The sequence below is a fragment of the Lynx canadensis genome, chromosome B2, assembly GCF_007474595.2.
Source record: "Lynx canadensis isolate LIC74 chromosome B2, mLynCan4.pri.v2, whole genome shotgun sequence".
Taxonomy (NCBI): domain Eukaryota; kingdom Metazoa; phylum Chordata; class Mammalia; order Carnivora; family Felidae; genus Lynx; species Lynx canadensis.
Window position 1 is genome coordinate 17772285 of NC_044307.1, and position 27104 is coordinate 17799388.

The 27104-nt window shown below is 43.7% G+C and overlaps 1 protein-coding gene across 1 annotated transcript; it reads left to right on the forward strand.

The window, feature by feature from the left end:
- The first annotated feature begins 4880 nt into the window (after positions 1–4880).
- On the forward strand, positions 4881–13485 carry CB2H6orf52 (chromosome B2 C6orf52 homolog). The gene is made up of 4 exons (XM_030317046.1): positions 4881–4951; positions 5168–5345; positions 9671–9716; positions 13135–13485. The coding sequence occupies exons 1-4, from the start codon at positions 4881–4883 to the stop codon at positions 13290–13292; spliced, it is 453 nt and encodes a 150-aa protein (XP_030172906.1). The 3' UTR covers positions 13293–13485.
- Positions 13486–27104: the final 13619 nt, after the last annotated feature.

The following is a 27104-nucleotide window of genomic DNA, read 5'->3' on the forward strand; positions in this document are numbered from 1 at the left end:
GGATGTCACACGAGGAAGTTCTCACGGCGAGGAGAAAAATGTTGGGGGCAAGCAGGCATATTCTAGGTGGCTGTGAGGTGGCAGGTCTAAAGGGGAATGGGGCGGGACATCCTCTGAGGAAGCCCCTCATTTCCGTGACGTCACGAACAGGGCGGGACCTCTTCCGGTCTGGGCGGGGCCCCTGGCGGTGTCGCGTGCTCAGTGCCGAGCCCGCTGTGCTGTGGGCTGTCAGACGGTGGACAGGAATTGGGTTTCCTTTTTGCGCAGGCAGCATAAGCAAGCGTTTGTCTGTCACGTTCTCTCGTGACAGGGCAGAGAGGGGTCGGCATTCATGGTTAGCGGCTTCTAAAGCAGGCCGCACACCTTTCCTTCTAGCTTGATTGGTTTGCCTGACTTCGGGGTCACATTGGCCAACATCGCCGCACATCCCGGAGAGGGAGGAGGACGCTTTACCTGAAGTGATAACACGGGCTGCTTGAGGACGAAGTCCGCAGTCATCGTAGGTGAATGTACCAAAAGGAGATCTTCCATTTCATTTTGACCACCCCCCGCCCCGCAGTTTAGGGACCACATGAAACATACATGAAAGCCAAGATCGCCTTAATTAGCATTTGCAATTCTCATAACGTGTGGAGATTCAGAGGTCTGTTGAAATGACAGCTTTGCACAAATCGGAGTAAATCCTGAAGCGTCATAATTAGTCTCATAAAGGCGACAGCAGGTGGATTTGACAAGCAGGAATTCGGATGGCATCCTCAGTGTCAGTTCTTCAACCCCCGCTTTAGTGCTGATCCTACAGGATCCTACAGGATCAGCACTTTGACCCTTTTGTTTTCAAGACTATGTGTTTCTCTGGTATTCTGAACTGTCCCTACGTGTCTAACTCGTGTTTGTTTTAATTTCCCCTGGTTTGGGTCTTGTAGAAATGATTACTCTTTGAATGCTTTGGGTGTCATTGCAACTCAGGGAAGGCTTTGTCTTCTGCAGGCTTTAGCGACTCCACGTGTAAGCGCTCTCCAGGCACTGAAAATGCTGTCGTCAAACTAACCCTCTGTCTCGGAAACACGTGTAGTCATTCACTGTTTTAAACTAATTCCTTCGCTTCGTGCTGGTTATCTTCATTATGTTAAAAAAAAAAAAAAGTCAAGTTATCTTACTATTTAAGTTATTTTCCTATTTACCATCTCCTTCCTGTGTCCACCAGAGACCTACCAAAGTGAGGGGGGTGTGAATAGGTGCAGTGGATGTTGGCTGGGCATGGGACAAAGAATGAGTGAATAGGACATTTCTTTGAAGTCTCATGTTTTGTCTTGGAAGGCAGCTATGCTCACCACTATACCACCAACGCTACACGGTTCATGTTTTATCTTGAAAACTGTTAGAAATCGTCGGAGCCAATTCTCGAGCTCAGAAGACCTTAGAGAAGCATTTATCCAGGTGATCCCGCTCTAGGGCAGTTTATGGATAAGTTCTGAGGGCTCTCCAGCCCTTGAAATTAGATGCACAATTGTTTATGTACATTTTTGAAGGAGAGCATTGATAAAATTTCATTACATTTTCAAAAGGATTAGTGCCTCTAAAGTTAAAATGCACTAATCCTGGGGCACCTTGGTGGCTCAGTCAGTTGAGCGGTTGAGCTTCCGACTGGCTCAGGTCATGATCTCGTAGTCTGTGGGTTCGAGCCCCGCGTCGGGCCCTGTGCTAACAGCTCGGAGCCTGGAGCCTGCTTTGGATCCTGTGTCTTGCTCTCTCTCTGCCCCTCCCCTGCTCACGCTCTGTCTCTCTCTCTCTCTCTCTCTCTGTCAAAAATAAACATTAAAAAAATTGTCTTAATGCACTAATCCAGTCTGAGGTTATAAATGTGAAATAGGTCTAGAAAAGTAACTCAAAACCACCCAGCTAAGGGACAGTAGACCTATAATGCTGCTAGTTTTTACATTTCCTTGGGCTCAAACTTTCTCTTTAACAAAGAAGAAAGAAAAGCAGTTTTTCACTGTCTAAAGAAAAACAATACAAAATTACATACTTGTTCAACTAGATTCGAACTGAGCATACTTCCTGCAAACCTCCTGGTCTCTTTCCAAACACAGGATGCAAAAAACCATTTAATCCTCTTCTTGTGAAAACTGCAGTTGCCAAGAAACAACGAACTGTTAAGACTTCATTAACACTAGAGCACAACAGGATTTTTTTTTAGTTTTGCTTTTAAATTATTGATCAAAAAGCTTTTTACACTTGAGCTGTGTGTTGATTTATTCATTCATTCAACAAATATTTATGGAGTGCCTGGCTTTGTTTGGTTTGCTGAAGAAAAAACAGTTTTTTTGGTGGGGGGGGTGGGTAGTAAGGTGGACATGCTGTGCTAAAAAGCAGGATACAGCAGAGAAAAATCAGCCATGTTAGAAATATGAGAGTCTCATATTTCTGCTCAATTCCCCCTCCCCCCCCCCCCCCCCCACTTTCTCACTGTGGCAGGTAGCAAGTCTTAACTTTTAGGACTACAGAGGTACATGTGCATATTCCCAGAGGACTTTTTGTCTCCTTTGCACGTAGAAGCTGAGAGTGGGCTACTTCCCCCTGGACACTGGCCAATTGTCTATCCTGGTATAAATTTGCTTCACCTGCTTCACGGGAATAAGGTGAAATATGAGGAGTTGGCCTTTGGGGCTTTTAAAGAGCGAAATAGCATTTGTGAACCCTTCCTTGTCCCTGTCATCAACAAAGCCCCTGAGTGTCCATCTTCTCTGGAGCTTTGCTCCTGGTCCTCTGTCCCCAGCTCCTGCCACGCTGCTGGGGGATTCAGACACGCGTCATTAACTTCTCCCTTCCCCAGCCTCTGTAACCACCTTATTATAAACGTCTAACTTCTGCTTTCTTTTCCAGCGATGGCTTTATCGCTCACCCATCTATAGGCAACATTCTGATTTCCCTTTTACAAAATCCAGCTCTAAAGAGAAGGAACAAAACACTGATGAAAGTTTTACAAAAAGAATCCTCAACAGATAGGTTTTATTTGAAGGCTAAGCTGCTCTAGCAGTTAGGAATTGCGTTTAACTTCATACAGTAACCTAAATCAGCCGTGGCTTAAACAAGACATTTATCTCGTAAGTAAAAGAAATCTGGAGGGAGACAATCTAGTGCTGGTACAAGGAGTCCTCAGTCATCAGGCACCCAGACACGTTCTCTCTTTCAGATCCTATATTCCGGTGTATGGCTTCCCCTTTTATGTCACCTCATAGGCCAAAATAGGTGCAGCGTTTGGGTTCCAGCCATCATATCTCTAATCCTAGCACTAGGTCCGGAGAAAGGGTGGAGTACCACACGCCTCCTTCCAGTTAAGCAAACACCCTTGGCCCACACAGCTGTCCTCAATCCTCTTATAATAGTTCTATTTACATCTTATTAGCCAGACTTTGGCCGCTCGGCCACATCTACCTGCGCTTGGGGAACTAGGAAATGTCTTTTAGTGAGGCCTATCTCTGCCCCCCCAAAAAATCAGGGTGCTGTTATTTTCCCCCCTAAATTTTTATTTAACGTTTATTCATTTTTGAGAGACAGGGAGACACAGAATCCGAAGCAGGCTCTAGGCTGTAAGCGGTCAGCACAGAGCTTGATGTGGGGCTCGAACCCACCAACCATGAGATCATGACCTGAGCCGAAGTCAGACGCTTAACTGACTGAGCCCCCCAGGTGCCCCTGAGATTTGTTATTAAAGAAGAAAAGGAAACTGAATAGTGGCTGGCACCCAGCAAGGTGAGGCAGAGCTGCTAATCAGTAACCTCTCCCAGGAAGCATGGGGACATCTGGAGAAGGCTCCACTCTACACCCTGCTTTGCACAAGTAGCTGTTCAGTAAATAATGGGTGAATAACTGAATGATTTGAATTCTTGATTATTATTTTTTACAACACCAGCAAATATAGGCTACATCAAGCACTTATTAACAAGCTGCAGGGAAATGGCCAGACCCGAAGTGCCCCTATTTGGACTCAAAAGTTACCTTCTCACATTTGGACACTGTGTAGGCTGGCTACTTAGGCAGAATCTGAGTGAGGCTCTAATCCAAACCTATGGAATCAGAGCCTACGTTTTAAACAACATGCCGAGGTGATTCATATGCACGTTGAAATTTGGAAAGGCATGCTGTATTTGGTGTTTTTAAATAATTTTGAGCCACAGTATTATTTCTTTAAAATGTTTTCCTGTACCCACATTAAGAGGGTAGGTTAGTGTGTGTGTGTGTGTGTGTGTGTGTGTGTGTGTGTGTGTGTGTGCGCGCGCGCGTGCGTGGGCGCGTGCGTGCGCGCGTGCACGTGTTCCTTCTAGGACTTCTTTCCACCGGTTGGTCGGGGTAATGATTTCAACCTGCAGGAGCTATTTAAAAAAAAAAAGTCCACTAATTGCTGCTTCCAATAGTTAGCAGATAAGTGAACTGAGGAGGGAAACATCAACGTGCGGTATTTCTTCTACGGTTTTCGTTGTTACAAATGACTCAATAATTGTAGAGGGTGGGATGGAGTCTTCAGTGGGTTTCACAGTTGCTCAACACGCACTCCTCTGTGTCCCCGCTGGCTTTCGGCTGCCTTCCCCTGGGCCTGGAGTTGGGAGAGGCCGCTGGCAAGCTTAGAGCCAGCTGCTAGCGTGCAGAAGGTCCCCCCAGGTGACCCCTATAGACTCCTACCCCACCCATGCCTTAACCCCATTGTAACAAAAGTCAAGCAATTCATCACCCAGCAGGAACTGCTCCTATGTTAATTGCTCTCTCTGGCAGTCCGGAGAGAGATTTGCTGGGTGAGAGGCTTTAGCCCCCAGAGCTGGAGTTATTGCCTCCCGAATAAAAACTGTGGATACCTGGTCTCTTTTTGCGAAGTTTCTGGATAAATGGCTGGGCAGGAGAGTTTTGCAGGCTGTGGCATAGCTCAACCAAGTACTTATTACTGGCACTGGCAAAGGTGAGCTGGTCTGTCCTACTCCCAGTGAAAATGAAGGGCGTCCATGCTCTGTTTCTTCCGTGCTTTTTGGCAATTTCCAAACCATCGCTTTGGAAATTGGTGTCCTTAAACAGTTAACGCAGAAATCATCTTTACCTGAGCCTCCTGGGAAAGAAGAGTTTTGAGTGATTCTGCCTTGCTTGGTGATGTCATTCTTGTCTCCCCTCCGCTCATTAGGGGGAAGCCCGTGTTCCAGCCCTGCCTGGGTTACCAATCGGGCAGCTGGTTTGAGCAGCAGCACAGCGGTTACTCCCTCTCTGGCTATGACTACGGCTGTGCAGCAGAGACAGATGGACACAACCTTTCTGTGCGTGAGACCTCCGGACGCCCAGCTGCAAGTCTGGTCACACCTAAGGTACCCCTCCCTGAAATGAATCCTGTGTGGTCCGTGAGCCCAGCATGGAAGTATCTTTTTCCTACCTTCACACCTCCAGATGCTCTCATTCAAATTCCCACAGCCCATTTTAATGCCAGAGAGGAAAAGCTGATGATTTGCCCACAATTTAAGTCATCGCTGTCTTCCAAAAACAAAATTATAGGCTGATGAAGTCCGTGCTTAAATTCTTACTGCTAAATTTTAGATTACCACTCATTTGATTTTACTCTTTTTAGAAAAAAAAAATGTTTATTTTTGAGAGAAAGAGAAGAGAAACAGAGTGTGAGTTGGGGGAGGGGCAGAGAGAGAGGGAGACACAGAATCCGAAGCAGGCTCCAGGCTCTGAGCTGTGGGCACAGAGCCGGACGTGGGGCTCGAACTCATGAACTGTGAGACCATGAGCTGAGCCAAAGTCAGAGGCTTAACCCACCGAGCCACCCAGGTGCCCCTTGATTTTACTCTTAAACACTTAAAATAGGACTAGAGGTAGTTTTTTGTTTTGTAATAGCAGAAAACATGAACATCCTTTTAAGAGCTGTTCCAGGGGCATCTGTGTGGCTCAGTCGGTTAAAGGCCTGACTTCGGTTCAGGTCATGGTCTCACAGCTCGCGAATTAGGGGCTCTGTGCTGACAGCTCCGTGCCTGGGGCCTGCTTCAGATTCTCTCTCTCTCTCTCTCTCTCTCTCTCTCTCTCTCTGCCCTTTCCCCACTCATACTCTGCCTCTCTCTCAAGATTAAATAAGCATTTTAAAAAAATTAAAAAGAACTGTTCTAATGTTTTGGTTACTAATGCGAGCTATTTCTGAAATGGCACAGATTTCTGTGTTAGAATAAGAGAAAGCTTCCCCCGTCCTTGTCCCTTTCCTCTTCCCCATTTCCTCCCCAGTTAGAAGAAACCCCTGTTCAAGGACACCCATGTCCTCTAGATTTTTCCCTTCTACTCTTGCTAAATCAGGGTGATTGGGCTTTATTTCTGTTTGCGGAGAACTGAACAAGAGTGAACTTGTGTAGTACATACTGGTTTACTCCTTGCTTCTGCTGGCAGGTGACATTAGCAGATGTTCCCCTTTAATTTTTTTTTTGAATGTTTATTTTTGAGAGAGAAAGAGCGCGCACGCACGAGTGCACAAATGTGCGCAAGCAGGGGAGGAACAGAGAGAGAGGGACAGAGGCACACTGACAGCACAGAGCCCGGTGAGGGTCTCGAACTCAAGAACCATGAGATTGTGACGTGAGTGGAAGTCAAGACTCAGACATTTAACCAACTGAGCCTCCCAGCCTCCCCGAGATGTCCCCCCTTTGAAAGAGCTTTCTTTAAAAGTTGCCATTTTGGACGAGCTGTGATATTAGCTCATCCCTTGGGGGCTAACATTTTAAATGTTGTTAGCACTTCAACAAACCTTTACCGATCTCCAAGCATTTGTCAGAGTGTTCTTTGCCTAAGGATAGATTGCCGGAAGTAGAAGGTCGGGATTAAAGGATGTAACATTGAAAATTTCAGATCGCGAATTACTCACCAAAAAGCCTGCCTACGTTTACACTTCTCATTGCTGTTGTGAGTGTGCTTGCCTCTCCGTGTGCAATTTACCAACGTGACAGGTGTGGAAGGCGTTTGCCTTCCATTGAGGGCAAATACCTTTTAAGCTGTTGCCTGATGATACCTGCGTTCTGTGACCTCATCGATGTTCTTTGTCTACCTCTCTGTTAGTTATACCCCCTTTTATCTGACTGTGCAGATGCTTGCCTATTATGGAAATTAGCACTGAGCAGTCAAAATGTTAGTGTTCTCTCCAGTTTGCTTCCTAGTGTTCCTCATGGGATGGCCTGTACCTTAAACCCAGAGTTGGATTTAATATTTCAACCCTCAGTTTTTAGAACTTACATTTGCTTGGTATCTTCTTTTTTTTTTTTTGCCCAAACTTTCATTTTCAATTTTTCAAGTCTGTTTTAGGCGTGCCTTCTTCCATATAAAATATCTTGTTATATTTCTTGTTTTTTTTTTCTTTTTAAACCCAGATCGGGTTTTACCCTGTTAGCAGATGTTTGATGTTGCATCACTTAAAGAAAATTTTGCTATATTACCTGAGGTTTTAGCACATTTTTTTCTTCTACCCCTTCTCTTTTTCGCTAGTTTGGGAGATAGTCTCTGTGTCTTCCTGTGGTTACCCTTATCTTTAAATAGAGAAGTATAGGTTTGACTGCATTATCAACTTCAAAAATGAAAGTATTTCTTGATTTCTGCCCACTCATGAGAAAACAAAATTAACACCAAAGAAAGAAAAGACAGTAAGAAACAACACCACCAAAGGAACAAAGAAACATAAATAAATAAAAACGTTTTTAATGTTTATTTATTTTGAGAGAGACAAATCAGGCGAGCCAAAGAGGGGCAGAGAGAGAGGGACAGAGAGAATCCCAGGCAGGCGCTGTGCCGTTAACACAGAGCTCAACTCGGGGCTCAAATCCCCGAACCCTGAGATCATGACCCAAGCTGAAATCAAGAGTCAGATGCTTAACCCACTGAGCCACCCAGGTGCCCCATAAATAAATAAAATTTTTAAAAGAAATTAACCGTTTTTTGTCTCCTTGTCCCCTGCCTCTTTCTTCTCGTTTTTGTTGACACCTGCTGGGATTTTCATCCCAGTCTCCTGTCAAATTATTACCGTAACATGCAGTTTCTTTCTTTCTTTCTTTCTTCCTTCCTTCCTTCCTTCCTTCCTTCCTTCCTTCCTTCCTTAACACGCAGTGTCAAGAATTAGAAATCTATCCACTTTCGTGGCTATGGTTAGCACACTTGTGCCACCTGCCTGCTTTCCTGGCGGGAGTCCCCAGTTATGAAGCTGTTCAGCAGTATTCACAAAGGTGAGGCTTTGCCGTGGGCCTCTTTTACTCCCGAGCGCCCTCGCTTTATTCTTGCCTAAGAAAGGATGACCTCTGCCAGATGTCCCAGCTCTATTGTCCATTTCCCCCTCTGGGGCACGCTGGTGTTCTTAACGCTTGTGTCTCCAGGGTAAGAGGTTAGCCTCCCAAGAGCCCTGTGCGTTTTGACATTCTGTCTTTAGATCAGAGGGAGTGGATGTGTTCAAAATGATTCTCAGGTCTTTGGGCTCCTTCAGCACAATGGTCCCACACTCCCACCAGCAGAGTTAGCACTCTGCTAGCAGAACACTAGCAAAACCACTAGCAAAAGTTACTAGATGTGCCCTTCTTCAAGAACAGCAGGTACTTACTGCCCAGGTGACCCTCACACCAGAGAGAATGCTCTGTCTCCATGGAGCACCTGCTCCCTGCCTCCTGGTCAGGTGAGATCCACAGTTACCTGAGCACACATTGCAAAGGAGGAAATGTGAGGTTACTCGGGCATTGTGTTATGAGAAAGGCCTCCTTTAAGCCCAGATTCTGGCTGTCTTAGCTGTTTCTAAATAGGAAAAAATACACCAATGGTGAGATTAAACTTATGGTAACTACATAATTTATTTTCCAAACCAGGACCTATTTCAGAGTGAAAGGGAGGGATGCTTTCTGACAGATTGAAAATAAGAGACAGTGGCTCTTTGGTTTTCAGTATAAACTTGTTCTTTTTAGCAAGGGAGGCTTCATGAAGTTCATTGGGTCCCAGGAGCTACCTGGGCTATTCCTGGATGGCTTGGTTCCTCGGAACAGCTGTACATCTTTAACAGAAACACTTCCCAACAGGTGCCTATGGAGAGGAGTCATAGAAACTTACCCTGTCCCAGGAGAGCCAATAGGGTCTGGGTTAACCAAACAAGTTTTATTTGGGGAGTGCTTCTTGAATTTACTTCTCTCATTGACTGGTTAGCTCTTCTATAGTCTCTGTTATCTGCTTAAGCACCTATTGTCCTGGCCCTTAGCTGAGCTGTGGGGTCCGGGTGTGATTAGAAGGCTCTAGGGAGAATGTGCTCGTGAAGATTTTACAAGTCATCGTCTGGAAATAGGGGCAGAGGTCCAGACAGAGAGTTGGGCATTTAGTGCAGGGACCGTGGAGTCTGGATGCCAGGGTCCCTGGTGTCTAGTTCCTAGCCCAGGCCCTAGGATGCCAGTTAGTTCCAGAAGCTTCAGGGAATGCTCCTCCTTTGTGACTTTTCATCTGTTGACTCAGATTACCTATTTCATAACTGTGGTCATTATTACTTAAAGATTCTTCAAATCAAAGTTCAAAACAAATTTGATCTAAAGGGAGTTCAGTGTCTTAGATATTATTTTTGACAGTGAGTGTTTTCTTTAAAAGCGTGTGTTGATAGTAAATCTTTATTTTTTTTCTTAACATACTGATTTCCTTGTAGGAAAGCACGGCTCTGGCAGAAAAGCAAGATGAAAACCCACTGGAAGGTAACGTAAACCCTGTGTTGCCATGGTTGAAAACAAAACTAATCCATTCCCAAGGTTACTCATTACTCAACTGGCTCGAAACCGAGAGATTCTACTGGAAAATTCCTACGTAGGTTGCGTAAGCCATTTTCTTCAGCAGTTCATCTGGTTTTTGGAAATTGTTTCTGTGGGAAGCTTGAGCTAAACCACCTGTTTGGGTCTTTCTGAAGGACTAGGAAATGGGGACATTTCCAAACAATAAAAAGACAATAAATTGTTTTTAAGATCAGTTTCCTCCATAAATTTAAACTTTGGGATTAGTAATGCTTTAATTTTGATTTTTAAGGGGAGAAGTAGGAGGTGATCACTGTGACTTTGGCTTCCTAACTTCCCTCAGGGTTATTGGTTCCTGGGGGACCTCACGGGCCCAGTCTGTAGGGTTAGGCAGTGCTCCTTGTAGTTCCTGATCTATTTTGAAAGAAAGAACGTGCAGGAGCACGAAATGCCCAGAGCAGGACCCTATTATTAATCGAGGAAGGGGAGAAAATGTGTGGCTTGTTTTACTTAAGTTACAGGCAAGAAAAATAGAAGAGACTCTCAGAACACCTTTGCCAGTTTCTTACCACCTGCCTGTGTTATCACATGGCCATCTGGTGGTTTCCTCCACCCCCAGGGGACCCCCACAAGACCAGTCCCCCCCCCCACTGCCTGGTGACTGCATCAAAGGTGAGAACAGCTGTCTTTGTAGTCCCAGTGACTAATACAAAGTCAGCAAGTCAACAGGTGCTCAGTGTTCAAATGAAATGAAACTGATGTTTAAAAGAAATCTTTAAATGCTATGGGGGAGTTCTAGTTTTATCCAAATACATTTGATTGAAATGTGAATAAAAGGTACGCATTCTGTCTCTCAGGGGAATTTCATTCTGGTTAAAGCCTGAATCCATTCTCCCTGCCTTCTCCAGTCCTGCGGACGGTATAAAAATTACAGAGAAAGACCCACAATAAGTGTGCTTTCTGGATGCAGACCGCCTGGGTTCAAGTCTCCCTGACAAGCTCTGTAATTCCAGGCAAATTCCCCTCTAGGACATCAGGGCCCCATCTGTGGAATGGGATGTGAAAACGAACCTCCTACAAAGTGTGACAGTAGCTCTAACCTGAAGTGTCTTAACTTCATCTGGCAGATAATAGCAATTTTGGTGGTTAGTATAAGCTCTTCGTAGAGCGGGGGGAGTTCTGTCCAGGGCAAATGTGATTTAAACGCAAATCCAACCACATAGAGAGTTTTAAATTTTCTAGTAGACAAATTAAAAAAAAAACAACTAAAAAGGAACATGAAATTAATTTCAATGCTTGAAATATTTCAGGTATATTAGGTTACATTTAAACATGTAATTAATATAAAAATAAGTGGAATTTAAAAAATCTTTTTTTTAATTTATTTTTTTACATTTGTTTATTTTTGAGAGACAGAGGGAGACAGAGCACAAGTGGGGGAGGGGCAGAAAGAGAAGGAGACACAGAATCCAAAGGAGGCTCCAGGCTCTGAGCTGTCGGCACAGAGCCTGATGCAGGGCTCGAACTCACGGACTGTGAGATTATGACCTGAGCCAAAGTCGGATGCTCAACCGACTGAGCCACCCAGGCACCCCAGGAATTTAAAAAGCTTAATACCAAGTTTTTGCAATGCAGTGCATATTTACATCACCTCTCTGATAAGGACTAACCTCATTTCCAGTGCTCAATAACCACATGTGGATAGGGGCTGCTGGATTAGCTTGGTCTAGAGGTCCACCAGGCTTAGGGAAGATGTATTCGTTTGTCTTTTATGGGCGTCTTCTACCACTAGGGTCAATGTCACTGGAAGGGCCTAAATCATTAATCTGGGGTTCATAGCTGACCATACTGTGTGTGTTTCTAGGCCACAGGTTAGAGGACAGGCAGTACTTATATGGATGTGGTCCTGACACCTTTCCTGTGACCAGGAACCTAAGTCAGGAGCCTTTTCACAAACACCTGCCCATAACGGTGAAGGAAAGAACCCTGGGGCATGACCTTAAGAAAGAGAATTTCAGAAAGCTCAGAAAAAAAAAAAAAAAAAAATCTAATTTTATGACCAGATGGTCTCAAGGGAAAGATAAAAAGGGAGGGGAAGCTCTAAACAATAAGAATCAGACAACACAGTCACGAATGACCCCAGGGAAGAAAAGTGGGAAGTAGCTCATGAAACTTATATGATGCTTTAGGCCTATGATGACGGTTGATAATCTTGGTTCTAAAATAAGCACAGAAGGATGTTAGTCAGCTCAGGCTGCTGTAACAAAATACCACAGATGGGGTGGCTTGAATAACAAATTTATTTTTCATAGTTCTGGACACTGAGAAGTCCAATATCAAGGTACTAGCTGCTTCAGTGCCTGGTGAGGGCTCTCTTCCTGGCTTGCAGAAGGCCACCTTCCTTCTCATTGTGTCCTCATATGGTGGGGGAAACATAGAACACCATCACTGGTGTCCTTTCTTATAAGGGCACTAATCCCATCAGACTAGGGCCCGACCCTTATGACCTCATCCAGCCCTGATTGTCTCCCAAAGGCCTCGTCTCCAAAATACCATTGCATTGGAAGTAAGTGTCTCAAAGAATTTTAGGGGGCACAAATATTTAGTCCAGGACAGGCATACAAATACAAATGAATAGTGTGGTCTCTTATGAGTATTAGGAAGTAAAAATTATGGTCCTGAATGAGCTAAGGCTTGCAAACATTACAGAGGAACACAGCAAGGGCTGCTTCAATTACATTCAGTACAAGGAGAGGAAAAAACGGATGGCATTCAGCACCTTGGAAACCTGACAACTTGGAATGAATATCTAGGTCTGACGCTTTCATGGTAACTTAACACCACCTCACCATAGGGTTCCAGGTTTCAGAGAAGGAAGCCTGTGCCCCCCTCTGTTTCTGAATGGGCTGCTATAAACAATTTATTCACTTACGTCAATCTGCTAATTAAGCAAATAAAGCAACATGTTTATTGTTTCAAAGCCCCGTTCTGGGGATTTAGTCCTGGCTGGCTGGTGTCCTGTCCACCCAGGTGCTCGTGCTGAAAACTTAGGGCTCATCCTTGACCCTCCCTTTCTCTTTTGCCCCAAATTGAACCCATTTCCAAATACTGTCCATCCATCTCCAAAACATCTCTTTATCCGTCCATTTTCTCCATCTCTTCCACCACAGGGATGCTGGTTGAGCCCGGTCATGCTACTTTCCCAGCTCCCATTTGTATTTTCAAATCTTCTTGAAAGGAAACGTGCAGTTTAAAAACTCTAACGTGAAACGTCTGCAATATTTTCCTGCTGATGTTTTTATGAAACTCTCATTTCAAGCCATTTCTAATATGTGTCCTGTAACACTTTTTTTTTTTTTTCCATATGCGTTATTGGCTTCTGCAGATCCAGATCTTCATCTGAATATTGAAGAACTGAACAAGGAGTTTACGGTGAAAAGTGAGGAACTCTATGACTCCCTCATGAGTTGCCACTGGCAGCCTTTGGATACGGTTCATTCGAAAATCCCAGATGAGACCCCCAAAGAAGCATGCAGCTCATGAAGCTACCCAACTGTCAGATCAATTGCATCTTGTTTTGGTGGGGTGTGTGTGTGTTTGTTTGCTTTTGTTTTTGTTTTGCTAAGACAAAAAGAATTCTGCCAGGAATGCACTCTATGCTGTATGTAAATACAAACCTCCAGGACTTAAATGTGACTGACATGATAGAATGTAATGTAAATAAACTTTACCAGCATATCCATTTCTGGAAGTGTGTTATACTGAATAAGTGCCAGAAGAGGTCACGTAACTATCATGGTAGAGTAAGCTGCACTGTAAGACATTTGAAAATAGGTTTGGGGGGCGCCTGGGTGGCGCAGTCGGTTAAGCGTCCGACTTCAGCCAGGTCACGATCTCGCGGTCCGTGAGTTCGAGCCCCGCGTCAGGCTCTGGGCTGATGGCTCGGAGCCTGGAGCCTGTTTCCGATTCTGTGTCTCCCTCTCTCTCTGCCCCTCCCCTGTTCATGCTCTGTCTCTCTCTGTCCCAAAAATAAATAAACGTTGAAAAAAAAAAAAAAATTAAAAAAAAAAAAAAAAAAAAAGAAAATAGGTTTGGAGCCCCTGGGTGGCTCAGTCAGTTAAGAAACTGACTCTTGAATTCAGCTCAGGTCACAGTCTCACAGTTCATGAGTTCGAGTCCCACACTGGGCTCTGCACTGGCAGCATGGAGCCTGCTTAGGATTCTCTCTTCCCTCTCTCACTCTCTCCCAAAATAAATAAACTTTTTTTTTTTAATGACATTTGAAAATAGGTTTAATAAGGGGTGAGCCTCTGGTTGGGGCATTAGTGGATAGATGTGTAAATGGGTAAAGAGTGTGGAATCACATAATCTGGCTTGATGGCAATTGATGGCCAGAAGTTAGCAGGAGAATGATTATGCTTGAAAATTTGGGGGCCGCTCTGTAATTGAAGCTCAGTTTGGTGGGGCAATATATATTATGACATGCAGAAGTTGGTGACATTTGATTCCGAAGATCTGGATTTACAAGAAGATAGTGAAAGATAAAGCGAAAGCATCAGCATAAATGCATATGGTGAACAGTCTCCCGTCCTGTGGCTGGAATAGTCCAGACTGCCGCTGCTTTCCTTCTGGTGGTCACTATTAATCCTGTGAAACAATAAACATCCAGCCCAAGCACGAGGATGTCTTTACATTCTCTAATACCAAGTGGAACGAGGGTAACTTGGGAGGTAGCAAATGCTGGGTCGTGGGGCAGAGAAAGCAAGAACGGCCTGATACCTCCGTTGGAGATGACCAGATTCTTCCGAATTTTCAAATTAGCAATGATGGGGACAAAGTGTAGTGTGAGCAGCAAGCAAAGGACCCCTCTCGTGATTGTAACCAGACAGTGGCAAAGGGAGTGTGAAAAGCAACGATTGCTGCCAATTGGAACAAATTCCAACCTCAAAAAGGGGCAGGAGCTCTAATTCTAAAAGAGAGAAAGAGGAACAAAAAGATCTTCACAGAGCATCAACTTTGTTTACGTAAATACCAGAGGTTGGTGTAGTTAGCTGCCTCTACTAAAGATCTGGGTAAACAGTGATCATCAGTCACTGGTTGGTGTGGTCAGACCTGTTCAGTCCTTCTGCTGAGGGTTAACAGTCAGTCATCTAACTGGTTGTGATAACCCCCATTGGGCCTATTTTGTGGATCAGTGTGGGCCATAGGTAATCAACAGTGGACTTTGCAGTTCTGTTCGTGGTTATTGTGTCCAAGCAGAGGAGCCCCTGAGAGCAAGGGTAGGCGATATTTCCGTGCTGCAAGTAGAGAGATAAGAAAACCAAAGATGGAAACTTGTGCTCCATTCTTAGAGATGACTGCTTGGAAAAATGTCTTAATTTCTGGTGCTGCTATGTTTTGCTCTAGGAAGAACAAGAAAACCAGGGGGCCGGTGGGATGGAATCCCCAGTGTCTGATGAGGCAAGGTTAGGATTGTGTGGACCTACGGACCCTTGCCTCTCATTAAGTAGCCTTCATGGAGATGGGGACTGGGAAGATTAGGCTCCTTCTTGTGATGCAAGAGGGAGGAGGTGCTGAGAGCTGACTAGGGGGTGGGCATCTGGCGGTATACACTGATCGTTGTGGGGTGCTTTGAGACCCAATGGAATGCTTCGGCTTTCCCTGAGTGAACTCCGTTAGGGTTTCAGCAGCAGAAGCCACAGCCCAGCAGGAGTCCCGTAGTTACCGAGATGTGATCTGTCTTCAGAACCCGAGGGAGAGGGGATGTGGCTGGCCTCACTACCTCCTTTCTCCACTGTACCTTCTATAAACAGGCTTCTGACTCAATAATCTGCATGTTGTACAGTCGGCACTTGGTTTTGTCAGTCAACTTATCTTTTCTCGGAAATCTTTTTCTGACTCAAATCTGGGATTCTGGTGACGTCTTTCCTGTCCTTGGTGACCCTTCCTTTTGATCACAACTGATGAGTGTTCTATCCCCAGGCTCCAATGCAGCCTAAGCCACAGTACCTGCCTCAGCTGACTGGCCAGAGTGATCTCACGACCCTGTTCAATCCATCAGATCTTTCCTCGAATTTCTGAAGACAGTCCTTCTCTGGTGGTGAAGTTAGGAGAGATAGGGCCCAGGAGCTGCTGTAGCAATGTCTCCTACTGTGGGATACGGTGAATTTACAGAGAGAAGCAGATAGAAGGGCTAGCAGGAGAGAGTCAGGTGCTGTGTATTCTCTCACTTTTCTTTTTTGCACACTATCGTTTTCAGGAATCCCTACATTTCCGATGCAATTCCCTTGTTGGTTCAGCTTCCTTCATTGCAACCCAAAGTGTCTGAATTTAATCAAGTTCTTAATTTGGTCATCCCATGTGGGCAGGTTAGAAAGACTTGGGTGGCGGTCTCTATTTCCATTCTGCTAGTTAACAACCTCCCAGGACACATGCTCTGTCTACATTTTTCTCAGGATGTGTTCATCCACTTCCTGTACCAGAAGCCCACACATATGTTTGCAGCACAGACCTTTCTTTTGAGCTTCACATTAAGTGCATCTTACCGCTTACTTGAAAGACTTGGGTGGCGGTCTCTATTTCCATTCTGCTAGTTAACAACCTCCCAGGACACATGCTCTGTCTACATTTTTCTCAGGATGTGTTCATCCACTTCCTGTACCAGAAGCCCACACATATGTTTGCAGCACAGACCTTTCTTTTGAGCTTCACATTAAGTGCATCTTACCGCTTACTTGATTACTCACCTTGTGTGCCGACAGGTGTGCTGAAACGACCAGATGTGTAAAGGATTGTTCTTTTACCCATGTTAAGAAATGTCACATTCAATCAAACGGTGCTTACACTCATGCACTTCCCGTGGAGGGATTTAGACATGGGAGAGGGGAGATGGATGGCTTCATGAATTTACTGCTGTTACTGGAGGGTAAGTTTCAGGCTTTCAGCTCTAGAGAAAGGTAGAGACTGGGGTTACGGGGTGGCAAAGCTCCCACCCGCTCTAGTGAAGATCTGGCCCAGGTTGGGGAGTGGGAACTGACCTCTCTGCAGTGGCTGCCCTCACAGGTGCTGGAACAGAACACTTTTTGCAGCAGGTTTAATTTTCTTCTTTTTTGGGGGGGGGGCCGTAAAATACACATAACATAAAATTTACTGTCATACCCATTTTTAACTGTGCAATTAGGTGATATTAAGTACATTCACCTTGACACACTACCATTACCACCATTGGTCTCCAGAACTCTTTTCAACCTGCAAAACTTAAAACTCAGTACGTCAATACTACGTCCACAATTCTTGCTTCTCCACTCCTGGCAACCACCATTCTACTTTGTGTCTCTATGGATTTGCCTTTTCTGGCTATTTCATATAAATGGAATCATATAATACGTGACCTTTTGTATCTGGCTTATTTTCCTTAGCATAATGCCCTCGAGGTTCATCCACGTTGTTGCAAATGGCAAGATCTCATCCTTTTTTTATGGCTGTGCAATATTCCATTGTGCGTATACACCACAGTTTGTTTCTCCCTTCATCCGTCAGTGGACGTTCTTGGTTTGCTTCCACCTTTCAGCCATTGCAAATAATGCTGATATGAATGTCCCAGGTTTTGAAGGCAAAGCAGTGTCTAGGAATTACATTCTCTTATGACGACACTTGGGAGAAATAGGTCTGAGCTCCGAGTAATAGGGCTCTTGGCCATCAGTGTTCTCAGCTCACTAGCACACTCCCCAAATGCCATCTGGCCATGGAAGGACCCAGAGGATCACCACCTCAAGGGCCAGTTCCACTGTCTTCTTTCTTCCTGGTAACCAATTCTTCTGCTAAGAAGTAAGACCAATTTTCACAAAGCTCTCAAAATTCTCCTAGGACCTTTCTCCTAGGATAACAAGGCTCTTGGCCTATACTTCTTCTTTAAATTTTTTTTATGTTTATTTATTTCTGAGACAGAGAGAGATAGAGCATGAGTGGGGAAGGGGCAGAGAGAGAGGGAGACACAGAATCGGAAGCAGGCTCCAGGCTCTGAGCTGTTAGCACAGAGCCTAATGTGGGGCTCGAACTCACAATCTGTGAGATCATGACCTGAGCCGAAGTCGGTCACTCAACCGACTGAGCCACCCAGGCACCCCATCTTGGCCTGTACTTCTATGACTATCCAGTCACCTAGTGATTTTTGACACAACCAGAAAGATCTGCTTTGCTTTACAATGACTTTCTATCCATGTATGAAATAGTTGGATCCTCCTCTCATGAAGATGGGAAAAGGCACCCAATTTTATCTCCTTCATTGGGACAACCCACAAAATACATAATGACTTTGGTTAAATGGGTTAGATTTATAGTTAAACACTAGGAAGGAGCCACTTGTGACTAGGTACCAAGTGCAGAAGATTGAAATTTGTTGTAATGTTATCTGCCTTGGGAGTGACCTTGAGGATATTGTTACTGCAAGTTCACAGGCTGGCCACAGGTCTGCAATGCGTCGTAGGCAAGATCTATGATGAAAATAGAGCACATATTCCAAAATGAGAGTTACTGTTTCTAATTGCAATATAGTAAAACCTTGGTTTGCGAGCATAATTCATTCGGGAAACATGCTTGTAATCTAAAGCACTTGTATATCAAAGCGAATTTCAAGAAACATTGTGATCATGTGACACCCGGCATCATGTACTACTCATATAGCAAGACATTGCTCATTTATCAAGTTAAAATTTGTTAGAAATGTTTGTCTTGCAGAGTGCTCACAGAACAAGTTACTCACAATTCAAGGTTTTACTGTATATTATTATTTGTAGCATATTCTTTAAGAAACAAAACAGATGCGGGGCACCTGGGTGGCTCAGTCAGTTGGGCATCCGACTTCGGCCTAAGTCATGATCTCGCGGTTCGTGGGTTTGAGCCCCAAGTCGGGCTCTATGTTGACAGCTCGGAGCCTGGAGCCCGCTTCGGATTCTGTGTCTCCTTCTGTCTCTGCCCCTCCCCTGCTAATGCTCTGTCTCTGTCTCTGAAAAAATAAATAAACGTTAAAAAATAAAAAAAAATAAAAAAAAAGAAACAAAACAGATGAACCTAGGGAAAGGGAAGGAAAAAATAAGATAAAAAGAGAGAGGGAAGCAAACCATAAGAGGCTCTTAAATACAGAGAAAAAACTGAGGGTTGCTGGAGGGGAGGTTCATAGGGGGATGGGCTAAATGGGTGTGGGCATTAAGGAAGGGACTTGCTGGGCTGAGCACTGGCTGTTATACGTAAGCGATGAATCACTGGGTTCTACTCCTGAAACCAATGCTACACTGTATGTTAACTAACTGGAATTTAAAGAAATAAATTTTTGAAAAAGTAGCTCATAATTTGGGAGCAAATACCAATCTGGCTCCACTGGGACTTCAACTTGATTTAGGGCTCTCTCTTGAATCCTCACTTCTAGGCATTCCTATGGATATGACTCCAATCCAAACTTGTTAACAAACTTGCTGGAAGATTTACAGATCCACTTTAAGTCACCAGGTCCGTAGACACTCATATCTTGGTAACAGTGACCATGCATGAGCACAAAATCAAGACACACGCAGTAAAATGATAACCAAAACAGAAACATCTTACATTTCTGAAAAAGAAGGCATTTTAGATTCTTTGGACTCGCTAAAATGAGTAAATTTATCATACAAGATATGCTTTTTCTTCATTTTCAATGAACAGGTCATTGCAAGTGAATCTATCAACTGCATTTGTTTGCGTGAGCAGCAGGGGTGAATCTGAAATAGAATTCTGTGGAGAACGGAAGTTTCAAATTGAGAAGTCGCAGAAATTTATAGCACTAATTTATTCAATAAGCACGTATTATTATACATTACACTTTAGATTTGCAAGATGAGTCAGGCATCTAATCATGCCTGGAAAGGCTCATCAGCTGAAGAAACTTCCCAAACGGCTAAAATATAAGATAAAATGTAATGCATGCCCCAGAGATGTACAGAGTACTGTGGAAGTTATAATGGGATCAAGGTGTAGAAATAAATCTCGATGGGAGGTAGTCGATCTTATTTTGTTTTCTATTGTCTCAGATTGTACCTTAGTTTCAACTAACCATCTTTGTATAGTTCAGGTAGCAAGGGTTTGGGTGATTCGATGTTCATTGTGAGGGGACTTCCTTAAAGTTATCAGTGCTTTGTGGCCCCTACGACCGTGCTTTATGATGGCACAATAGTTATGCTGTGTGTATAGTTGGAAGTTTCGGAAGTGAAGGGTTTCCCTTCTCCCAGTGGATCTGAGGTCATTACATCCTTTCCAAAGAAGCTACTCTTCTTCTTGTAGTCCCTTCTTGTCAAGTACCTCCTCTGTCCAAGATAGAACTTTGGAAGAACTTTAGAAGCCATACATTGCTCTCTTCCTCCCCACAACTGTCCACCTTGACAGAAACCTAGGGTATCCCAGAGGTGATGCTGCTAGCCCCTTGGGAAGTCTGATCTCAAAATGTCCTGTGCTCCTCTAGCCTTTTTTCATCTCTCTTACTCGTTTAGCTGCCATCCTACCCTGCGGTGAAACTCACCTGAAGGGCTCCCAGGTTCTGACCACACAATGGCAGGCGGAGATAGTCCAGAGTTGGGAGGCATGGGGCTCAGATGCTCTTGTCCCTTGTCAAAGGACTCTAACGAGAAGGTAGGGAAGCATTGGAAGCAGAGGCATGCCGTGCTTGGATTTGGGGCTTTTAAAAAGACTCTGGCAACAGTGTAAAGGAAGAATTTAAAGGCTAAAGATGGCTTTGCCTGACGACCAAGTGGGGAATTCACGGGCACAACAGAAAAGCATGAGGGAAAATGGCTACAGGAAGGAACTGGTTGGGCTAAGAGAAAGGGGAAAGGTTATCAAGGCTCAGGAGTTTCACTGGAACAGCAGGTGTAGTAATAGAAGTGAAACAAGGTTCACAAGTGATATCAGTTGGCACAGGGAGTGGAAAACACTGGGTTAATTTTGCTTCTTAATGAGGTGCAGTCATGGGAAGAAGTGTGGGCAACACCAAAACATCCACACTTTTCCGGTATGGCTCATTTCGGAGCCCCAAATGGAAAGTTAGCATGAGGAAGGTGACATGAGTTGTCTCCTCCAAGTGACAGGCATATGCTATGTTCCAGAGCGCTATTTCCCAAACTGTGATCTATGGAACGCCAGAGTTCAGAGAAAGACATTAAAAAGTTACTTGAGGCATCTGGCTGGCTCAGTTGGTGGAGTACATGGCTCTGGATCTCAGGGTTGTGAATCGAGCCCCACGTTAGGTGTAGACTGCTTAAAAACAAAACCTTAAAAGAAAAAAAAAAAAGATGAACTACCAAAGAAGGGAGTGGTAGTTCTGTGGCCAGATAAGTTCAAGAAATACTGTAATATTACTCCGCATATCAGCAGGTGAAAGGCTCTGAGCGTTTCCTGAATAGATTGGACCGTAGAACCCCTTTACCCATCCCACCTTTGCAGGGCCTGGTGTTGTAAAGAGTGTTATGCTGTAAATTAAACATTTAGTGTACTGAAAATGTGTTCTGCCGACCTGTGCTGGTCCTCCGACTCCTCGCCGATCTGCAGCAAGATTAACCCAGAAACTGAGCAGGTACAGAAACTTTTATAGCAATCTAATATTGCTGCAGCATTTCTAATAACTTATTCATTATCTTTTACAAAGACATCGCTCCGCAACTGATTGGAGCGAAAAAAACTGGCTTTTCATCACAGATTATTTTATTTTATTTTATTTTATTTTATTTTATTTTATTTTTTAATTTAATTTAATTTTTAAATTAAATTAAATTAAATTTAATTTAATTTTATAAGAAGTACTTTTAAAGGAGCAATGGCTGGAGATGTTGTTCTCACAGACATTTTGATTTCATGGGTCAGAACAAAAATTTTTAAGTGAAATCTGTATATAATGGCCAACTCTTGGTTTTATTATTTCAGTGATTTCCATCATCCACTCCCATCATTTCATTTTTAAATATGGCATCTGAATGTCAAAACAAAAGAGGAAGAACTTACTTTCAAAGAAAGGACAGCACTTTAAACCTAAGAAATCCAGCTTTAGAAAAAACTAGCTACGCTTTGTTTTTCTTCTTATTTTGCCAAGGACCAGTGAGACTTTGTCACCCAGCTGTGAAAACCACTGACTGAGAAAAATGAGTTATTGGGTTCTGGCACAGAGAGGAAGGGGAAGGGTGTAGGGAGGAAGGGCTTTCCACAGACTGTTCCTTTGAACGTGACTGAGAACAAAACCAGAGAGGACCTCTATTGTGTTTCACAAATAGGAGGTCATTTTCCTATTTGTATAGCCATTAAGGGGGATGCCCGAGCAGAGAAGACTATATATACCAAAGAATTTTATAAATGGTCCTGCATCAAACAAACATGTACATGAGTGGAGAAGGCTCGTCAAATGTTAGCATTTACACCGATCTCCTAGTACAAGGGATTTCTGGGGTTTATGTTGTTATTACTACAAAAAAAAAACCCTAGATTTTAGGGGAAGCACGTTATAGTGACAAAATCCTACACTCCAAGTTAGGATGGCCACGTTCTGTTCCTGGTTCCGCCTCTCACCGGCGAGTCATTTAGTCTCTTGGTTTCCAAATCGATAAAATGAGGAAGTTTAGAGGATTTCCAAAGATCCTGAGAGTCCTAAAACTCTAAAGCTCTAAGATAAGAGAGGGGAAAATGGGGGATGGGCACTTGTTGGGATGAGCCCTGGGTGTTGTATGTAAGTGATGAATCACGAGAATCTATCCCCCAAACCAAGAGCCCCCTGTACTCGATGTTGGTTAGCCAATTTGACAAAAAAACATTAAATAAATATTAATATATTAATATTAAATATTAAAAAAACAAATAAATCTCTAAGATGAAATAGTTACTGCGGATCTGCTGGCATGTTTTCAGAGCTGTTCATTCTTGACCACTTGCTCTGTGACCCAGACACAATTATTCTAGCTAGAGTCTATCATTCTAAATGCCTTTACATCCCCTGTGGGGCGCCTGTGTGGCTCGGTTGCTTAAGCGTCCAACTCTTGGTTTCAGATCAGGTCATGATCTCAGGGTTCATGGGATCGAGCCCGGAAGTCAGGCTCTGCACCGACAGCCCAGGACCTGCTTGGGATTCTCTCTCTCCCCCTCCCTCTCTGCCCCTCTGCCCGCTAGCACGTGTGCTCTCTCAAAATAAAGAAATAAACCTTAGGGGCGCCTGGGCGGCTCAGTCAGTTGAGCGTCCGACTTCGGCTCAGGTCGTGATCTCATAGTTCGTGATCTCGTAGTTCATGAGTTCAAGCCCCGCTTTGGGCTCTGTGCTGACAGCTCGGAGCCTGGAACCTGCTTCCGATTCTGTGTGTGTCTCTCTCTCTGCCCCATCCCCACTCATGCTCTCTCTCTCTCTCTCTCTTAAAAATAAATAAAACATTAAAGAAAAATTTTAAAAAAATAAAGTAAAATAAACTTTAAAAGAAAAAAAAAGCAGACAAACCAACTAACCCAGAACCACTCTCTTCCTGGTCCACCTCTGTTCATCTTTTACTTAAGGAGATATGGAAATTTAATACATTAGAGATTTCAATTTTTATTATTTTTTAAAGTTTATTTATTTATTTTGAGAGAGAGACAGAGTGTACGTGCACGAGTGCAAGTGAGGGTGGGGCAGAGACAGAGGGAGAGAGAGAATCCCAAGCAGGCATGGAGCCTGATGCAGGGCTTGAACTCATGAACTGTGAGATCATGACCTGAGCCGAAATCAAAGGGCAGATGCTTAACCAACGGAGTCACCCAGGTGCCCCGAGATTTCATTTTTTAAATGAAATATGTCATTAGCATTTTAATAAATATGACTTAATATATACAACAGGGATTCAAACATATAAGCCACTTAGTTGGATTTCTCATGAAACAATAAAGGAAGATTTTAGCAATGACAGCAGTTCTCGAAGGTGAACATGCATCAGAATATCACCTGGCCAGCGAATTAAACACACATGACTTTCCTCATACCCCTTAGGGCTTCTGATTGTATAAATCTAGGCTCGAACCTGAGAATTTGCATTTCCAGCAAGTTCCCAGGTGGTGCCGATGCTTCTCCAGGGACCATACATAATCTAAGAATTGCTGAGGTACAAAAAACCCTACATCTCGATGAATTCTTATAATACATGTCGTACACGCTTATTCTGTAGAGGAAAAGAAATGATCCCAACAATACTCCCCCCACCCAAACTGGAAACACATCATCTTTCGAAGACAAAGAAGGAGATTTCGGAGACAAAGGGGAGATTGGGTCCTGTCAGGTTCCCTTTTAACTAGAGAGTTTCACACATAAATACTAAATCTGCCACTTGACCGTCTCCTTCCTCTCTCCTGGTTATTTCCATGGCAGCATCTGTGGAGTGGTCTGGACTCAACTCCCCTCACACCCTCCTCTTCTTTTGGAAACTGCCTGTTGATGTCATTTGTGCAATTTTCCATGGAGACAGTCCTCTCGTTGATTCATAACTGCCCTCTTCATATAAACAGAGAATATTAAATCTTTGTCAGTCACGTATGCTGAAACTACTTTTCCCACTTTGCCTTTTTTTTTTTAAGTTTATTCATTTATTTTTTGTGGGGGAGGAACAGAGAGCGAGGGAGAGAGAGAATCCCAAGCGGGATCTGCACTGTCAGCAGGGAACTGGATGTGGGGCTCAATCCCACAAACCCGTGGGTTCAGCTCATGACCTGAGCTGAAATCAAGAGTCAGATGCTTAATGACTGAGCCACCCAGGTGCCCCTCCCACCTTGCCTTTTATAGTGAACATTTCGTGTTCCGATTATTTATGGATACTTCAGGTTAGGAAGACCGTCCCCCATTATGTTTCTTAGAAATAGTCCAAGAAAGCAAGTGAATTTCTTATGTTTCTGTTTGCTAATTTGGCCAACTTTGCAAACTCTCTTTTTATTTCGAAGGCAGTTCACTTAGCCAAGTAAGATGTACTAATGTCCATCTTTTTAGGAAGTCACATAAAGTTGGGATGGAATCAGTAGGTTCCCGGTAACTCAGAGATTGCCCAGCCCTCTGATCAGTTCCAAGATAACCATTTGGTCGGCCTCGGCTCTGATTGAAAAAAAAAAAAAAAATGAGTATTCAGCAGATGGTGTGTAAAGGAGTCCAAGACCTTGAAGAAGAGAGAATTTGTATCATGGTATCTGGTGTGTTGTGATAGTTTACTAACGTTTGACTAGAAGGAAGGCTACTGACAGCATTTCTGCATTTAGTCCCTGCATGTTACCACTGTCGGTGAAGGGATTCCTGGTCTTTCTGAAAGCTCCCTAGGCTACACAGCCCCCAGGTCTAGGGAAGATGAAATTAGTTTGTCTCTTATTGGCTCCTCCATTTGTGGTCACCATTTGTGTCCACCATTACCAGAATGGAAGGGCCTAGATCTGGGCTTCATAACCGACTGTCCTGTGTCTGTTTTCTAGGCCACGGGTTACAGGAGAGAGAATTCTCATAAGCATGACCAGGAACATGCAGAGTCAGGGGCCTTTCAGCAAACAGTAGCCCATGACAATGAAGGAAAGAACCCTGGGGCACGACTTTAGGATAGAAAATTTCAGAAAGTTCAGGAAAAAAAAAAATAGAAGCATCTAATTTTATCACCGGAAGCTCTCCAAGGAAAGATGATTCAAAAGGAGAGGGGACGTTGTAAAGAACAAAAATCGGACAACACAGCCATGAAACGCTCCCGTGAAGAAAAGTGAGAAGTAGCTTATTAAACTTATATGAAGACCATTTGATGATCCTGGTTCTAAAATGATAGATATGGGGTGCCTGGGTGGCTCACTCAGTTAAGTGTCCGACTCTGGATTTCGGCTCAGGTCATGATCTCACAGTTTCGTGAGTTTGAGCCCCACATCGCTGTCAGCGCGAAGCCTGCTTGGGATTCTCTGTCTCCCTCTCTCTCTGCCCCTCCCCCACTCATGTTCTCTCCATCTCAAAATGAATAAATAAGGGTACAAATATTTTTAAAAAATGATAGCTATAGAAGGACATGCAAATAAAAATGAATTGTGTGAGCCCATGTAAGCACTGGGAAAACAAATTGTGATCCTGAATGAACTAAGGCTTGTAAACATTTGAAAAAAAACCAGAAAGGTCTTTAATTATGTTTAGTTCAAGGACAGAAAGAAAGGAGTAGATTGAGCCTAAGAAGCCAATGACTTCAGAACAGCCAACACAATCTTGAAAAAGAAAAAAAATTAGAGGACTTATACTTCCTATTTCAAAAGTTACTACAAAGTGATAGTAATCAAGACTATGTGGCAGTATCAGAGCAGACAGATCAACAGAAAAGAATCACCAGTCTGGAAATCAACCCTTATAATTGTGGTCATTTAATTTCCAACGAGGTTGCCGTGAAAACTTGATAGGAAGCAATATTCTTGTTTTATTTAATTTTTAAAAATGTTCTTTTAATAGTTATTTATTATTGAGAGACAGAGCATGAGCAGGGGAGGAGCAGAGAGAGAGGGGGAGACACAGAATCCGAAGCAGGCGCCGGGCTCCGAGCTGTCGGCACAGAGCCCGACGCGGGGCTCGAACCCACAAACCACGAGACTATGGCCTGAGCCAGAGTCAGACGCTTAACCAACTGTGCCACCCAGGCACCCTGTAATAATCTTTTTTTTTTTTTTTTTACAAATGATACTAGAATAACCTAATATCTACATGTAAAAAATTGAATTCAGACTCTCGCCTCACATCATTAACACAAATGAAGTCATTTCCTAACGATATTTTATACCTTCCTGGTCAAAGGCAAAATCCAAAATATTCTTTTTTTTTTTTTTAATGTTTATTTATTTTTGACAGAGAGAGAGAGAAAAAAAAACCAGACAGAGCACGAGCCAGCAAGGGGCAGGGAGAGAGGGAGACACAGAATCGGAAGCAGTCTCCAGGCTCTGAGCTGTCAGCATGGAGCCTGACGCCAGGCTCGAACCCGCGAACCATGAGATCATGACTTGAGCTGAAGTTGGACGCTCAGCTGACTCAGCCACCCAGGTGCCCCCAAATCCTAAAAGATCCTATATAGAGAAGGAGAGAGGACAGATTACCTATAAAGATAAAGGTCTCATTGGTAACACATTCCTCTTTATTGACACTTGCTGCTGAAGGTGATCAAAGCAAAGCTCCAAGGGGACTTATTTTAAATTCAGAATTATCTATGCAACTAATCTATCATTCAAGAGTGAAATCAGCCCAGTAACTCAGATAGTTTATACCACTTTCAGAACTTTTATTTAAAAGTTATCCAAGGATATCTCCAATTCAATAAAACATTAATCTAAGACAAAAATGGGGGC